Consider the following 17,871-nt stretch of genomic DNA (forward strand, 5'->3'; position numbering starts at 1 on the left):
GAGATAAGAATATGCCTATATGTTAATCGGGAATGTAAGCTATCATCATGCCAAATTTCAGCCCAATCCGTCTAGTGGTTTATGCGTGATTGAACTTCAAACACACAAACAAACAAACAAACAAACACACAAACTTTCACATTTATAATATTAGTAAGATAAGCAAACGTTACTACTCATTTAGTGAGCATTTTGATAACCTTTTATAAAATGAATTCATTGTTTTTATTGACGGCATTCTGCATTGGAATATTGTAAATCTTGAATAAGTGTTTCTGAATCTGAATCACTTAAGATGGAGCTATGGCATGGAGTCATAGGATAGGTTAACGTTTCGTCATGTTCCAGGGGGAGATCACCCAGGAGGCCCGCCGTTCCCTACAGCAGGCCAGACCACCACCACGCCGACCCAGTACCGCCCTACCTCGCTCACGTCTCCTCTCAACAACAACGCTGGTATGTTCCTCAATTGTTTAATGTTTCGTCATGTTCCAGGGGGAGATCACCCAGGAGGCCCGCCGTTCCCTACAGCAGGCCAGACCACCACCACGCCGACCCAGTACCGCCCTACCTCGCTCACGTCTCCTCTCAACAACAACGCTGGTATGTTCCTCAATTGTTTAATGTTTTTAGACATTGACAGACTATGCACGCCGGCTGGTATTTCATTATTTTTTACAGGGATTGGTTGCTTTGTTTGAGTTATAGGGACATGTTCAAACCTTTTGATGGGACCATTACAAGGAGAAAACGTAATGGTTTTTGCTGAGTTTTAGCGAATTGCCTTATAGGGAAGTAGCTCTTTAAGGTCGGACGATCGGACCTTATGCAAACCTAATACAATTAATGTGGACTATGCGAGGGTGGATGTTGGTATTATTGATTGATAGATTTATTATTATTATTAAACGGTTCAATAACATGACGATGCAGAATGCACCTAATTGTTTAACTGATTCTTTGAAATCTATTAATAGAGCACAATTAGATTTCAAAACTGTCTATAATGGTAAACACATTGTCGAATATGTTAAATGTGATCCGTGCTTAGTTCGAGTACACGCACTAAATGAATAATTTAGACTTCTCGTGCTGAACCTTGGAAGTTAATTAAAACGGCGGGAGAGCCGATTAATTCGAGGGTTTAGCGCCCCATTGTTTATACTGCTACACCCCAAAGGTAAATGAAATGTTATACGTCATCATATTGTAACAGGTGTTTACAGAATATACATTGCAGTTACAGTATAACGGGAGTTTAGGGTTAACCGGATAATACCCTTAAACGTCATATCAGGTGTTTACAGAATATACATTGCAGTTATAACCGGAGTTTAGGGTTAACCGGATAATACCCTTAAACGTCATATCAAGTGTTTACAGAATATATGTTGCAGTCATAACCGGAGTTTAGGGTTAACCGGATAATACCCTTAAACGTCATATCAAGTGTTTACAGAATATATGTTGCAGTCATAACCGGAGTTTAGGGTTAACCGGATAATACCCTTAAACGTCATATCAGGTGTTTACAGAATATACATTGCAGTTAAAACCGGAGTTTAGGGTTAACCGGATAATACCCTTAAAAGTCATATCAATTGTTTACAGAATAGCCTATATGTTGCAGTTCCAGAGTTTAGGGTTAACCGGATAAAACCCTTAAACGTCATATCAAGTGTTTACAGAATATATGTTGCAGTTATAACCGGAGTTTAGGGTTAACCGGATAATACCCTTAAACGTCATAACAGGTGTTTACAGAATATACATTGGTTATAACTGGAGTTTAGGGTTAACCGGGTAGTACCCTTAAACGTCATAACAGGTGTTTACAGAATATACATTGCAGTCAAAACCGGAGTTTAGGGTTAACCGGGTAGTACCCTTAAACGTCATATCAGGTGTTTACAGAATATACATTGCAGTTAAAACCGGAGTTTAGGGTTAACCGGGTAGTACCCTTAAATGTCATAACAGGTGTTTAGAATATACATTGCAGTTAAAACCGGAGTTTAGGGTTAACCGAGTAGTATCCTTATACGTCATAACAGGTGTTTACAGAATATACATTGGTTATAACTGGAGTTTAGGGTTAACCGAGTAGTATCCTTATACGTCATAACAGGTGTTTACAGAATATACATTGCAGTTAAAACCGGAGTTTAGGGTTAACCAGGTAGTACCCTTAAATGTCATAACAGGTGTTTAGAATATACATTGCAGTTAAAACCGGAGTTTAGGGTTAACCGAGTAGTATCCTTATACGTCATAACAGGTGTTTACAGAATATACATTGGTTATAACTGGAGTTTAGGGTTAACCGAGTAGTATCCTTATACGTCATAACAGGTGTTTACAGAATATACATTGCAGTTAAAACCGGAGTTTAGGGTTAACCAGGTAGTACCCTTAAATGTCATAACAGGTGTTTAGAATATACATTGCAATTAAAACCGGAGTTTAGGGTTAACCAGGTAGTACCCTTAAATGTCATAACAGGTGTTTAGAATATACATTGCAGTTAAAACCGGAGTTTAGGGTTAACCGAGTAGTATCCTTATACGTCATAACAGGTGTTTACAGAATATACATTGGTTATAACTGGAGTTTAGGGGTCAAGTTATTTTAGATATAAGCATACAAATTCACAACCGAGATGAAATTAGAACGCAATACATAAAGACGTAAACAAACAGTAAACAAAAGTGGGGTGTGAAGGCGCCAGTAGGCAATATAAGCGCGGTGGTCGTCGGGCGTTGCCGAGCGTAGCCGAACGGCGACGGAGACGTCCGAAGTGAACAGAACAGCATGTGATAGGGTCTGAACCGTGCCGGGTCGTGTCCGTGTCGTCGTTGTGTCAGTGGGTCAATATACTAGTGGCGTGTCCGTACGTGTGTACGTAGCACGTATCTACTGTATAGACGTAAGAACTGTATATGTCGAGTAAAGGGTGTAACTGATAAGGGGTAGTCTATTTGTAGGGTTCGATTGAGCTTTGTTTGATTTTTGACTAGGCTATATTTTGATTTTGCATTTTTCTTTCCATACCTATCATATTATTTTTTTAGATTTCCATACAATATTTTTGGTTGACGATGTTTGGATGTAAAATCTAAAAGGTCTATTTATTTCACGATCGTTTATTTTGATTTTATATATCGATTTCTAATTTTGTAATCGAATACGTTGGATACTTATAAAAGCGATTTTGTGCAGGTTTAAATAAACATATATTAATTAATCAAAGCATTTTGTAACGTAAAATTTTGAAAAGGCGTTGACCATAGCTCATAAAAAGATGTCATTGATTCATTACAAAACAAACGTGCATGAGTAGAGATAATCTCTTAACATAATCAGTTAATTTGTTTATTACATATCTATTGTAATTATTTGTGAACTTGCATTGCTGTACGTTTGTAAACGACGTATATCTTTTTACTTATTTGTTTACCCGTAAAATGTCCGAAAGATGTTTTATTTCATTTATGTTTTTACTGACTTTAAAGTATTTTGTTTTTACTCTAACTTATCTTGTCGTTTCAGTCAGCTATCAGGAAATCATCTCCTTCGTAAACCAATTGTTGCTAAATTACATTTTAGTTTTATAAAATACAAATGTTTTGTTTAGGTTCTAACTATGAATGTTAAGTAGCTGGGCCAGCTATATAGTCTATGGCTATATAGTCTGATGTGTTTACGGAAGAACATAATATTTCAATTACGTGTGCGTTTGTAAATCGGATGATTTATATAAAAAAAACTATGTATCCTCTGAAAATAGTAACTGATTTTTACATAGTAATGCAATAACACTTGGCGTCAATTAAAAAACGTAATCATGTTATTCCTCATTCTGTTGATCTTGTCTCGTAGTGTTTAAACTGCTCATTTCGTCTGATTTTTTATTTAACGTTAAAAAGCTTCCGTTTTACGTCGGTAAAAGTAAGATAGTTGTGAAACGAATAAAAATAATATTGGACGCGTTGCTAGCAGATCAATACTCGTAAATACGCTAAACACGCGCTACATTATATTCACATGTCAATGACCATTCACCAATCTAACATGAACGCGTAGTCCGATGATACAACGACAAACAAAATGCAATATTGTTTCCTCTGAATCAGTGTTTACAGTATTCGCAAACAAATTATTCATCCCGGATAACGGCCGTATCGATAATCGCTTGTGTCAAGATATTATAAGATTCATCCGCTGAGGGCCATTTAATCTGTTTCGCTCTTCCGTTTATGACATAATAAAAAGCCCCTGGTCGGTAGGTCATTTTTGAACTAATATTATATTAATTCATCGAGGCATCTTCTTGTGATTTGTTGCGTTTGCTTGGATAAAGTGTCCAAAACTAAAATTGTTTTAGTGTCGTGAAATTCTACAAATCAACTTATATTCGTTCCGCGATAAAATTCACATACAGTACTTTTACACTCTATGTGTGACTATATGAAGATTGGTTTCGGGATTATTATTATTAATATTATAAACTAGATCTGGCGCACTGTATAGATTTAAACAAGAATAGGCCATGTGACTTACTTAATACACAAAGATAAGATAAGATTAAATTAATTCTAAAAAAAAGGTTATGTTCATCAATGTAACTAATTGAATAACAAAAATTGTGAAATGAATTAGCTAAATGTGTTACTAGGAACGGTCAGAATGATGAGTAGTACGTGGTAATACTGCCTTTAAACGTAGCCACAAACATTTATGAACAAAGAAAATCTAAAGTGCACTTCCAATCCTTCAATAACTAGTCAACCTATTGATATGTGCTGCTAAAGGCCCACCTTCAGCCAACAGTCTTATCTGACCTGTGTCTATAGGGTATTGACATGACGCCGTTACCTAGCAACCTGTCACGCCGCAATGCTATACTTAAAATGAAAATTTATTTAACTACTAGCTGACCCGGCGAACTTCGTATCGCCTAAGTTATAGGTTTCCCCCAAGACAGACCGATGGAAAGAAAGTACCGTTAGGTTTAATTTTCAAGATGATCTCGTTCACATCGCTCAATCACGTCCTGGTTGAAGTTCGTTCGCTACGCTCACTCACCTTTGGGTTGGAGCTCGTTCGCTACGCTCACTCACCTTTAGGTTGGAGCTCGTTCGCTGCGCTCACTTGCCTTCAGGTTAGCTCGTTCGCTACGCTAACTTGCCTCCAGGTTGAAGTTCGTTCGCTACGCTCACTCACCTTTTGGTTGCAAATTAGCTGTTGTCATAAATGTAAAAGAAATAATAGTGCTGCACCCTGTTGGTAATCCTTGTAACTTTAATGCTATTGAACATCATAGAACAGAACCAACTTGTTTAATTGAAACAGCTGTTAAGATTCATTAATTCCATTTCTCATAAGGTTAACATGGGAAACTCCAGAGCCACTGGGGCGGAGCCCTTTTAAGAATTTCGAAACGGGAAATAGTTTACATCCGATTCGCATACCTACAGAATTTACACACCAAATTTCATAACGATCGGTGAAGTCGTTCCGGAGGAGTTTGCAGACAAACACTGTGACACGAGAATTTTATATATTAGATTATTTTAAAAAGATTATTCTTATTTGAAAAAACCTTTAATTCATTTAACAAGAGGTTTATGATACAATACCGTGTATAAAGTAAGTAATTAGATATTATTACCAAAGCACTAAAACTATAAAGGTTTTTGGAACTATTTCGATGTTGAAATTAATTATTGTCACCGTTCACTAACATAAAATGTAATAAAATAAAATTCTGTACACTTCAAATATGTTTTGGCAAATTTGTTGTCCGGAAGTTAAATTTATTCCCAAACCATTGTAACTACTACATATTCTCTTTCTTCTGTTTTTAGTTTTATGGTTATTTTTAAACTACTTAACGATCAAAACTTACGATTCCAATTTTTTTATTTTCAAGTTCTAACATTATAAAGATCAAAGCATTATTTTCAAATTATCAAGTATATTTATGTATTTATTCCAAATACAACTGATTACATATCAGTAGGCGTTATGTAATATTGTAATATCTGATCTCTAGTGTTACATTGTGATACAATCAATGTCCACGTCAATTACATCAACCGTCAACACTGAGAGGAGCGGCGTGCGTCATTCTCTGTCGACTGTCGACTGATGTGACAATATTATATTGTATATCGCACCATGTGAAAATTGAACTACTTAGGTTTGCATTTCATCGTTGATTTGAGTTTTACATCAAATGCATTAATATATTCACAAACCATTTGCAAACTAACTATGCATCTATTAACGCTTGATAAATAATGCAATTGCTCTTCGGGGCACGCTACAATCACAGAAAAAGGAACCATCTAGAAAATCCTATATTATTTACTCTGTGTGTATTCAACTAGCAGTGCTCAGAATATACAGCAATGCATACAAAATATCGGCTAGTATTTTCGCCAGTTCAATGACGTCTATTCCCCTAAGATCATTCGACACTTCTTTTCCGTGGATAACTTGATCTGTTCATTTTGTGAACAAATCCCTTCAAAGTTACTTAACCTACAACCGTCTTTTACCCAAATGGTATTCATGTATTTTCGTTATTGTTTTACGACAAAGAATCAGACTTTTACAGTTTTTAAGTATCTGTTACTATGTAGGTAGTGATAAATAGCATTAATATTTTAAAAGTTAGATTCCAGTAGTCATCACAGCACAGTAGAGTGCCGTGGCTGAGCCAGGGGATGCGTGTTCACATTCATAATCAATATACCCTACACGCGCAAACATCGCCAACTTACTGCTGCCTGGGTAAAAACTAACTTTCCCGGCTTAGCCTTTCACCATAGACACAACATTACTAAGTTACCAAATTTTAAATTATTAATTTATTGTGCTTAAGTAATAAGTTCTATACCAACGTCCCTTCTTGTGTAACATTGGATTTGTCCTTGGTTAAAATATTTCACTTTTACACGTTTCGATACTTTAATGTGGACATTGATATGTTCAACATTGGCTGCAAGACAGAATGGGAAATGATCAAATAATTTCTATTTAGGCCTATCTTATCTGGACGAAATATTTGCTTAACAGGAAAACATAAGACTAGAACAAGGCAACTTTTCAGTGAAAGTATAATACAGTATACTCCTAGGAAAATTTCAGTCTCCTTCTATACAAATTTGCATGTAGACATGAAAAAGAATCTGATACGTTGAGTACAGTACTCGAATCCTTAACTGACTGCTGTTGATCTACTTGTAGGCTGTATAAGATCTGACATTTGTACGTCAAGGTATCAAAGAAAACCGAAATTCAAGCCAATGTAAATAATTGTTGATGTCGCCCAATGTTTAGCTATGAATAGCCAAATGAATACTCGTCGATTGGACGGTCGTCTCAATTATTCAGTCAAAGCAATTCTTTGCTACACGAGTCTCTTAATTGACATAGATGCAGTACATTTAGGATATCCTACTCAAGTATCATAGCTGTTACAGGATATGGGTTGTTTTAGTAAATTGCATGTTTATGTGACGAAAGTCAAGAATACGTGTTCGTAGTCATGCTAATTTTTAGCGAATTTCCCATATAGGGAATAAGCTATTACCGTAGGTCTCATGGTAAGACTTAGACCCGGGACCGATTGACTTTCTCGTTTTGAGCAACAAAGTTTGTTATTATTAACTTTAAAAATCGCAGAGCTAACCGATGTTATCCTTTTTGGTATATAAAATACGGCACATACCTAAAATATAACTCAATTTCATTTTCAATGTAAACTGGGAATAAAATTATATTTCAGTTAAATGTAGTAATGCATTGTTAAGGGGACTCTTGAGTAACTGCAGACACGACGTTTTGGCGCCAGCTAATAAATGTTAACCTAAAATGTTACATTTTGTGCCAATGCTCAGTTGTAAATATGATGTTACATATCATAGCTTACTCCTTAACCTTGTAACATAGGATGCACGTCTTATAATAATTGAGTTAAACATACAGCACTGAACACTATTGCAGATAAACTTCATAAGTACAGTAATTACAAAGTAGCAAAATTTGCTCAAAATGTCAATGTAAGACGATACAGTGTTATTCGCCAACCAACTCTAGATGTGGTGGTATTTGATTACAGCGCGCCGCGTGCGGGACAAAACATCAAAGCTCAACTTGGTCTACTTCCCCAGCGCTTAGCGCTTAGCGAGTAGTAAGCGGAGGGTCGATGGGGACTACGTAATACAAGGAAAGCAAAAGACTCGCCCAGTCGAGCGATCGCTGCTATTGCTACAGAAGCCTTGTGGTGGTGGGGGAGGTGTTGAGGTGATGGAAGTGTCGGCTCACACCTCCACCCCTCTACAAACATCCCATCGACTCGACGTCAACAATTAAATGTCAGCTGATCCAACCCTCTCAACAATCAAACCCAGCTGTGAACACGACTTATTGAATTTTTACCCACATACGAGCTAAAGGCCTGTTCACACCGGCGTAGCAAGACGTCTGCAGACGTATTTGGTGTATTAATACGTCGCCCGTGCACTGTTCACACCGCAGCTACGTCTGACGGCTACGTAGCCGGCTTTTGTTTGTTTATTTCATTATGTTATTTTACATTTTGTTTATATTTGTTAATTTATTGTTTATTTTCATTAGTGTTTCATGAATTTCAGTTAAGATTGCCACGGTTTAATTGCAGCTTTTATAGTAGTGTACCATGAAAAGTCTGTTGATTAATGTGTTAATGTTGACAAAAATATTTCACTCTAATTTTAGGCCGTATATAGTAGGCTATAAGATTTGCGCTGTATTATAATATTAAAAAATATATACAGAAAGCATGCAATAATTTTGCTCATCCATAAGGATTACATAATAAAATAGTCTATGGTGTAAGTATGTCTAGATATAATTCATTAATGTTTCAAAAATGTCAGCCCACTATATGAACCATAATAAACCATATTAAGAGAGAAATTGTTTTTTATCAGGAAATTTGCAAGCATAAACAAAAAAAAGTGTACATTAGGTAATCGTATGATGAAGTATTAAATTGATCATATAAAGTTGTCTTAAGATTGTTATGCTATAGTCTAATCTGAATGTAATAGATTAATGCGATTTAATAATTTTTTAAGTGAATGTTTATGTTATAGTCCAACATTTACCACTAATAAATTAATTATGAGGTGTAGGGAGGGTGGTGGAGAACAGCCCGGTGTGCTAGTGGATGAGTGTAGAATCACATGCCTTGTGTGGATTTTTTTCTGATTATGACTAGCCGTTTGCTTAAAAGCCAGAATAGTCTATTTGAAAATTAAACTATTAAGGACAGCTGGGATCAGTTTTGTACCATCAAAAATCTACTGATATTCTCTGGGTGACCATTACTTATCCTACTAGCCTACTTTAATCACTAAGCTATCCAGTTATAGCTATAGATAACGAACCATTATGTTAAAATTAACATGTTGATCATGCTACGTTTTGAGATTTGGGTTATCTCGATGTTTTACTAATTAAATTAATTGACTACAGTATACAGTTGAGTGACTTTGACGAAAAAACCGGATGCGTCCTAAGCCGAATGAGGTGTAAACAGTAAACTATGCGAAATTCATTCAACAAAATAGTGTGAAATTGTTTCAAACTCTATCATTTATTAATTAAAATCCAAAAAAATAACAAATAAACAATCGCAAAGGATTAATTGTAGGTAGCGCAGTTGAAATACATATTGTGTTTTGCAAATCAAAATTGCTTGTTTACTCGTATACACAATACCTTGCAATCCTAGTCCAAGGTTTAAGTAAAAGACAGATTTTCATGGTAAAAAAGAGATGGGCTATTATTATCTTTCGAGACACTTCCAAGCAACACGGCGTCGAATTATCTCGAAGTCTTTATTTTATTGTATAGACTAAGGAAGTTACATGATTTTAAGGTATAGCCACACAACATAGTGAGTAGTTTGTCCTGTAATCAAAAATCCATCACAATAGTCCAACAACTTTATTAATGTTTTCACAAAAATATTTGGAAAATAATTCTCATATAACTAGGTATAGATCATAAACATAAACAAATGACGGTACTGAACGAATCCTACACTAATAACTGGTTTGACAGCTCTATTTATGTAATGTTAAATCATGTTTACCTTCGGGCTATACTCAATTATACTCAAATATAAGTCATCATTTATAGTGACATCATTTATTTATATTTATGATCCATACCGTTTCTGTTCTAATATTCATGCAGTATTTAATAATAATATGTTTGAATCAGCTGTATGGAATTGTGAAATACAAATTCATTTGACAATTCTGCTAATTTACATTTAAACGTTGTGAGATTGTACTTTGTTGCCATGATGGCTAATCAATATTTACTATATATATATGCTCGGAGCTGTAGCTTTATTTTTTGCAATTTGAGCCCAGTCGGTTCAGTAGTTTTTGAGTTTAGCTCATACAAACACACAAACAGGCAGACAGACACACAGAAAAAACACACAGACATACAGATACTACATCCTTTTTTATAATAGTAATAGATTTTAAAATAAATAATTGTTAATAAGTTAAAAATCTTTTCTCGTGAGTCCTTAAACATTAAAAAGTGTCTGGTGTAAAATGTTGTTATTGTGATAATGTTTGTTTTCCATTGACCCCTTCAAATATAAACCACTTCATTACATAAGTTAAGTAGTTACATCTCACGCGTGAACTGTTGACCCAAATACTGTATAAGCTCCACACGAGGAAGCTGTAGCTAGCTTACCCTTTGCATGATTTACAACTACTTGTGCAAAAATGGCGTTCGTGTCAAAGATGAAAGGGTAAGGAGGCGCCACAAATGGCGGTAATCAGCTGATAATGAGCTAGGGACCGAGCTTGCAGCATTTCATACCACTTTTATCATTTTTAAGAAATCGCGTTAAGAAAATAAATGTACATTCTTCGTTTACAACCTTAATACAGAGAGGAAAAACGAGGCTAAGTGATTTACTACCAAACACTTTACAAATACAAAAAGCCGCCATGCTTGTTGGATAAGTCTAAATTGGTAAGAGCCTTGTGATTGTTAAAAGATCAAACTTCTGATGGCACAATAATAAAGGCGATACTGTGGTATGTGTGTTGCTCCTTCCATAAAACCTAAATTAATTTAGCGTGTTAATCGCTTTCAGTCATTTTGATTTTTACCTGCCAATTGTATAAATATAAATACAATTTAACAGGAAGAGTAGTCGAAATAACATGTCCTATCATTCTTGGTAATTTCCTTGTTTCTCTAGACAACCTATTGAGGATTTTCCTCGAGCTATAAAAGAACGTTGAATCTAAACATGCTTCAATGCAAGCATAATCAGGTCGCGCTTATGTCAGCTACTCAAGACAACTGCAGCTATATGGGTCAAATTGTTAGCTTTAAACATTTCTCGTCGACGTCAACTCTCTATAATATCATCATGCCGTCAGCACTCCGCTGTTTTTATGGTGATTTTAATTCCGTTAATTCCGTGAGATAACATGAAAGTAACTATATTAACTAGTTAACAACGATCCGTCGTTTCAATTTCGTGTGGTAAAAAAGCTGGTGTATTCGATAAGTAACAAAAATTGTCATCAGTGCACTTTGCTGGTCCCTCACTACTCAACTGGACGCAACTTCATTCGTTTTTTATAACGTTGTTACCTGAACAGGATCTCTACTTCAATCGGTAGTCAAAGTTAATAATTACTGCTACTTTTGCAAATTTAGTCAGCAATGTCGAAGAGTTATTTGCTCAGTAATTGTTAGTACAATAACAACTCGTGCCAAAGCTGTAATTCACATTCCTTTCACAGATAACTGTTGTTTACTTCAATCCAGTATTGGCTGAATGACATCAACAATTGCTCATATCTCGAGTGCGCTCTGATGTGATAGTGGCGTCTTACCACCTGATCGCATCAACGTTACAGTTCTGCCACTCGCGGCCCGACAGGCCGTTTAAAGACGGTGACACACTATCGATCTTTTCCCCGAACAAGACCCCGAACCGAGCAGGGAGAAGGGAGAAGGGAGGTCGAAGGGAGGATGTTCGATAGTGTGTCACGGGTCCGTACACCGATCAAGACGCCGAACAAGACATCAGGCCGAGCAGGGAGACGAGCGCTCTGGAGGCGGTTTTTTGGCGAAAGATCAAAGAAAAGATCGGTCCGATGTACGGTCCGATGTACGATAGTGTGTCACGGTACATTTTTGCCCCGTACATCGTCGCGAGCGCCGCACCGAGCGGCCGCCTGCGCTAGCATTGATAGTTCTGATTTAATATGGCAATTAAACTCTTAAATTGGTAAAATAAATAAATGTTGGGTAATATGTTGCCGTTATATATTATAATCATTTAAGATGTAATGTAAGATGGAATGTGTTGGTTTGTTTGGTCAAGGTTGAAAGTGTAGAAACCGTTAAATCAATTATATCAATAATATTAAGGTTGAATTAAGTAATTGATGTTGACTTAAATTCTTTTAAAAATAATATAAACATTAATATTATTAAAGGCAATTAAAATTATCATTCTGTAACGTTATTTCAATGAATAAAACCAATAGAAATCAATAGATATAACTAAGCATCCTTTCTAGAATATTTTATTTTTTCGACAAGTTTTCAAAATGCGACTTTTAACAATAATTTTTATGTTATAGAAACTTTTTGGCACCCCCCTCCCTCTTCCACGGCACTGCCTCCGCGCTCTTACTCGCACACACTCTCTATCTCTCTCCAAACTTCCTTTTGCCGCGCTCGGTAGAATTCGTCTGGTCTTGGTCATGTTCGGAGTAAAATTTTGCTGATATTTATCTCCCTTCTCCCTTCTCCCTGCTCGGTTCGGGGTCTTGATCGGGGAAAAGATCGATAGTGTGTCACCGCCTTTACCGACCCTTCAGAGTTGCCAATCTTTCACAAATACTTATCACGCTTGGCAACTTAATGAATTTTAATTATTTTCTTTTTTTAAGCTGCTTTGATTACTAGACAACTTAAAGCGTGTTTTGAAATAAACTACCGTACGATACCTAAATGCAAATTGCAAATCAAATTATAAAATTGAACAGGTAATACGACCTAATAAACATTTATAACACTTTATATAACAGTAACTGACTGAACTCAACTGCGGGTGCTTCATTTAGGTTGTCGAAGGTATACTATTTTTGTGGTAAATCTAAATAAATCAAACCCACGTGTAATTTAATCAACAACAATCGACGATATGTCATCGCCTCTATCGGTATAAAAAACATTACGATTCTGTATTGATTAAACTTTTTACCCAGACTGTAAACGTATTACCATAGATAAAACATACTCCCTTAGGGTATTACACACCAGACACAACAAAAACACTGCAGTGGGATTTGTTTAACTCACTAAAAACGGGAAGATTTAAAATGTTAACATAAATTATTGTCTGTTATTATTTTATATGTCTTCCTTCTCTACTTCGTACTCGGCGCCAAATCCATACCGATTTGACTGAACTATAGAGCTCTTATTTCCTTTGTGATTACAAAATAAATACATCTTTTAGGTGACAGTTGGAAATTGTAAGAAATAACAGCCTGTCTCAAAACAACCCCTGCGGCTCGGGCACGTCTCTGGACCAATTACCCGCCAAACTACCCTCAAACTGCCAATCAGTCTGTCTAATCTTTCACTACTATTACAGATTCACTTGTCAGTGCTTAGATGATTGCTTGATCAAACAAATATGGGATACAGGAGCATGTTAAACACAGTTATAAATAAATAACTTACTTGTTTTACAGTTGTCATAAATGTATAATATGATTATTATCATAGGACTTTTAAGTCTTTCAAATGGTTACATTTTTTTAAATAACGTTAAACCGCATTATTCATAAATTGAAGTAGTTTCTAGATAAGAAGTAAAATATGATACGAATAAGAAATATGAAATGATAAAAAGTGTAAAACGTGATATGAAGTCTTAAATATGTGACGAATAAGCACTGTTCTGAACACATTAGAATGGTTGTAAAAATTGAAACCTAAGTAGAAAGTTTCAAGCAGTGCGGTTAAAATGTAATTATTGAAACAGCGTCTTTCTTTTTAGCTTTGCTGATACTTCCCCCCCCCCTCACAACCGGGCTTGAGGTTTTTTAAAGGTTTGGTACTCTACATTTGCGAGCACTTCGAGAAAATTCTTTCCTTCTCTATTTCCACTTCAAGATGTCGGTTCCACGCCGGAAATTGGTAAATTCTGACGTGCAGAAAAGGAAACCGAGAAAATGGAATTTCCGTCGAGTCGATGTGCACAGTGCTCACATTACCCTGGAGTCGTTGTAAAGCCATTGAAATGTGTTTCGTCAATGCTTACATGTATACAAGTTGCACATATATGTTCAGGAACCTAACATGGGTTAATGTTACCATAACCGGGTCACTTACATTTGGGCCAACTGATAGATTTAAACGTTAAAATCTTGTTTTGGACACTCTCGAAATAACTTTGCTACAGGTAATTTACTGTGAGCATTGCTCTAGATGAGATGTTTTTATAGAGTTTTAAACAGTTTAAATTGATATATAATTTAGTCAAAACTAGTATAATTAGTCTTTTGTACCATTGAAATCATACTAGCCATTTGGGATCTCAAAATTTAAGTTCCAAGCCTTATTAAGGCTTTGTACCTGCTTTTCTTATGAGACGATACATTCTTTCAAAAGATCTCTTAACTTTTTTCAAACTAATCTTTATCATATTAGCATGTATATTTACTTATATTATTAAAGAACGATTAATTAAATGATATACCTAACTTAATTAAGCTTTAAAAAAATTACTACACGATTGGGATATCAGAGTTGGAAGCGTCTACATTTTTACCTTAGGGTTGATTTGTCGTTTAAAATTAATTGTTTTCCTGTAGGCTAATTTAAGAGATGAGGATAATCTGTTGTAAAATAAATAGCCGCTAAACGTAAAACGAAATGGTAGCCATACATGAAATCCCACCACAAAATACTGTAGCTTTTACAGTACCGCGACACAATAATCCCCTTACACACAACACCGTGGAACTCAATTAAACTTTTTGATCGAACGCTCAATAAAAAGGCGAAACATTACGATGATTACCTTTTAATCACTTTCCGTACTTTTTAACAGCATTTTCAGAATTGAAAGCTAAATGACGGGATCAGCAGCGTTGAGGTAGTTATTTTTGCATCGACGATATATTTGATATAAATTGTAATACATAACTTATCATTATACAATCAGAAGTACTTCCAAGTACAAGTAATTGCACAAATTGCTACATTCAAGTGCACAAAACCGCGTGCTACTCGACAAAGCATGCCCTGCAACAGAAACACTTCTTATACTATTCTGATTGTGAAATAAAAATGCGTTCAAAGGTACTGCAAAGTTACTACTCTTTACTGTAGTGTTACTAAATAATTGAAAGTTTTGTTCATTAGCTCCAATCAACTACATCATTATTAAGAAATCAATAAATTTACCTGGTAGTCTCACAACATATTCCATTTCATTTTTCACTTCCTAGTGACTTAATTGTAGTGTTGAGTGAAAACTATTTTGTAAAATCAAACTAACGTAAACATTGTAATTTTTTCATTTTTTTCATGGGAACTTATCAATTGAGCTCATAAGCTTTACAAATTAATTTTGAAAGCCCGAGGAAAGATATAAACGGATTTTTAGATCTGAGAAAAGAGTAAGGCCCCGGGTACGATACGAGCGGCGAGCGGCGAGCGGTGAGCGGCGAGCGGCATGAGCGGCGCCGCTCTGACATCGGGTCTCATTTAGTTGCGTGTAAATTTGTGGAGGGTGGCCACGATACGTCTGAGCGGCGAGCGGTGGTGAGCGGCACCGCTCAGCGCCGCTCATGGTTCCAAGTCAAAACCGATTTTCGCGAAAACGCCGCTCGCCGCTCAGGTGAGTCATGCTTCAGTTCGGCCTAAAATGACAGGGAAACATCAGCAAACATGCGATACGGGTCGATACGTGAGGTGCAGTCCAGGTAATGTTTGTGGAATGACCAGCAAGGAAGTTTTAAAACACTTCAGTCACCAGAAAAGTATGGGACCAAGTTAGGGTTAAGGTTTTTCAAAAAAATACTAAGTTTTTTCTTTAAAGGCAAACAATTGTCAGATAGCAACAATAGTTGCAATCATTCTTGCAGGTAAGCGTAGTTTACCATTTTCGACTAAACTGACTCATAAAACTGGGGAAATTTGATGAGCGTTATAAATGTGCCGCTCGTATCGTAGCCACCCCCACCGCTTACGTGCCGCTCAGGTTGCCGCTCGCCGCTTGCCGCTCACCGCTCGCCGCTCGTATCGTACCCGAGGCCTGTCTTTCTCAGGCTAGATTGCATAACAGACAAACACGCAGACATACATTTTTATTCATCGAAATATGACGCGTTCAGTATTACAATGCCGTTTTATTTTACAACGTCTCAGTAATCTCCCATTTTTGGGACAGAAATCCCTCAAGTAGAATCGTAGTTGCTAATCGATATATGTATTTACACTGACCAGCGTTGGTGTATGTATCTCGCGCACGCGCACACCCATGCACTCCCATGCACCCCCTCACCACAGACGATATCACACTGTTGGGTTACTTAAAATAATTATTTTCATCCGGCCAATCATCAAACCCTATATCATCAAACCAATATGATAATTGCCCTATTCAACATGTTTGTCACTCTGTGGGCTTAGAAGTGATAGGTTACGTCGATATTTGTCGTTTAATTTATGACTTAAAACGTATATGCTGTTGGTGTCGCTAAGGTTTTTAATTTTCAATTATTAACGCTCATCGTTTCTCAACAAAACATTGTGGTTTGATTTTGTCAACACACTAGGCCTATGCTATAGTACCATAGATAAAAGGATCTATGATAGTACCTTGTCAAAGCAAATAGAACTGGTGGGTCAATGTAATGTTTAAAAATAGGCCAGCTGGTATTAATCAACCGCCAGTTATATTTGAGTTGGTAAAAAAAAATATATAACCTCAACAGTCTATTATTATTTGATGTCTTGATTCTCCACTTTATACTGAAAGAGGTATTTATACATAATGTACCTGTTTCAATTTTTATAACTTGTAAAATTTACTTTCAATTTGGCTCTGCCAGCATTCAATCTTAATAGGTTAAGTGGATGAGGATACGGAAGCCCCTACGTTTGACCATATGCATATTGTTTACTTCTGCTATAGGCGGCGAAGAAGTAAAACTACAGTTGTGTGCTGTTTGCTGTTTGGTAATCCTGAACCATCACGAGCTAATTTCGAATTTCCCAAGTTTCGTCTAGAAGGTGTAAGATTCTTTTGGGCGCCGGTGGTCCTCTACTACAGGGGGTTTCGTCTTTCTACGCTATTGGTATTTCCTAATGCTTTTGTCATGGTATAGTACAACACTGATTTAACGCCGTATTGTTAGATAGCCTTCATACACAATTATTATACAACCCAATAACACATACGAATCAATCCCTTGGTTATAACCATAACCATTCTGCTGCTCAGTGTGGTGGACGGAGCGATTGCTCTGGCTGCTGGCTGGATCATGGATCATTTCTGTGTGAGCTATGGAGCATGGAGGGCGACCAAAATACCGTTAATGGGAAACTAATCGCCTACTGAATCACAGTTTTGGCGAAAACGCCATCTGTACAGACAACCACAATATCTGATCCGACACCTGGCACAAGTTATTTAAGAGATTATTGCAGACATTTACCATACCGATTTTCACGACTTTTTAAAATTTGGAATCTGATCTCGTCGTCCTCAGGTTAACTGTTAGTTTGGCAAAC

At 36.4% G+C, this 17,871-nt stretch overlaps 1 protein-coding gene across 1 annotated transcript in view; it reads left to right on the forward strand.

Moving 5' to 3' along the window:
- The window catches only part of LOC128995331 (phosphatase and actin regulator 4-A-like), a 172,794-nt gene extending 164,607 nt beyond the window's left edge, over positions 1 to 8,187 (forward strand). Inside the window, exons 5-7 of the mRNA XM_054420319.1 lie at positions 349 to 456; positions 496 to 603; positions 8,129 to 8,187. Of these exons, the coding sequence (XP_054276294.1) occupies positions 349 to 456; positions 496 to 603; positions 8,129 to 8,187 (275 nt within the window). The remainder of the gene's footprint in view (positions 1 to 348; positions 457 to 495; positions 604 to 8,128) is intronic.
- Positions 8,188 to 17,871: the final 9,684 nt, after the last annotated feature.

The sequence above is a fragment of the Macrosteles quadrilineatus genome, unplaced genomic scaffold, assembly GCF_028750875.1.
Source record: "Macrosteles quadrilineatus isolate MER2022 unplaced genomic scaffold, UCM_ALF_1.0 Scaffold_1__1_contigs__length_201487025, whole genome shotgun sequence".
In the NCBI taxonomy this organism is placed as follows: Eukaryota; Metazoa; Arthropoda; class Insecta; order Hemiptera; family Cicadellidae; genus Macrosteles; species Macrosteles quadrilineatus.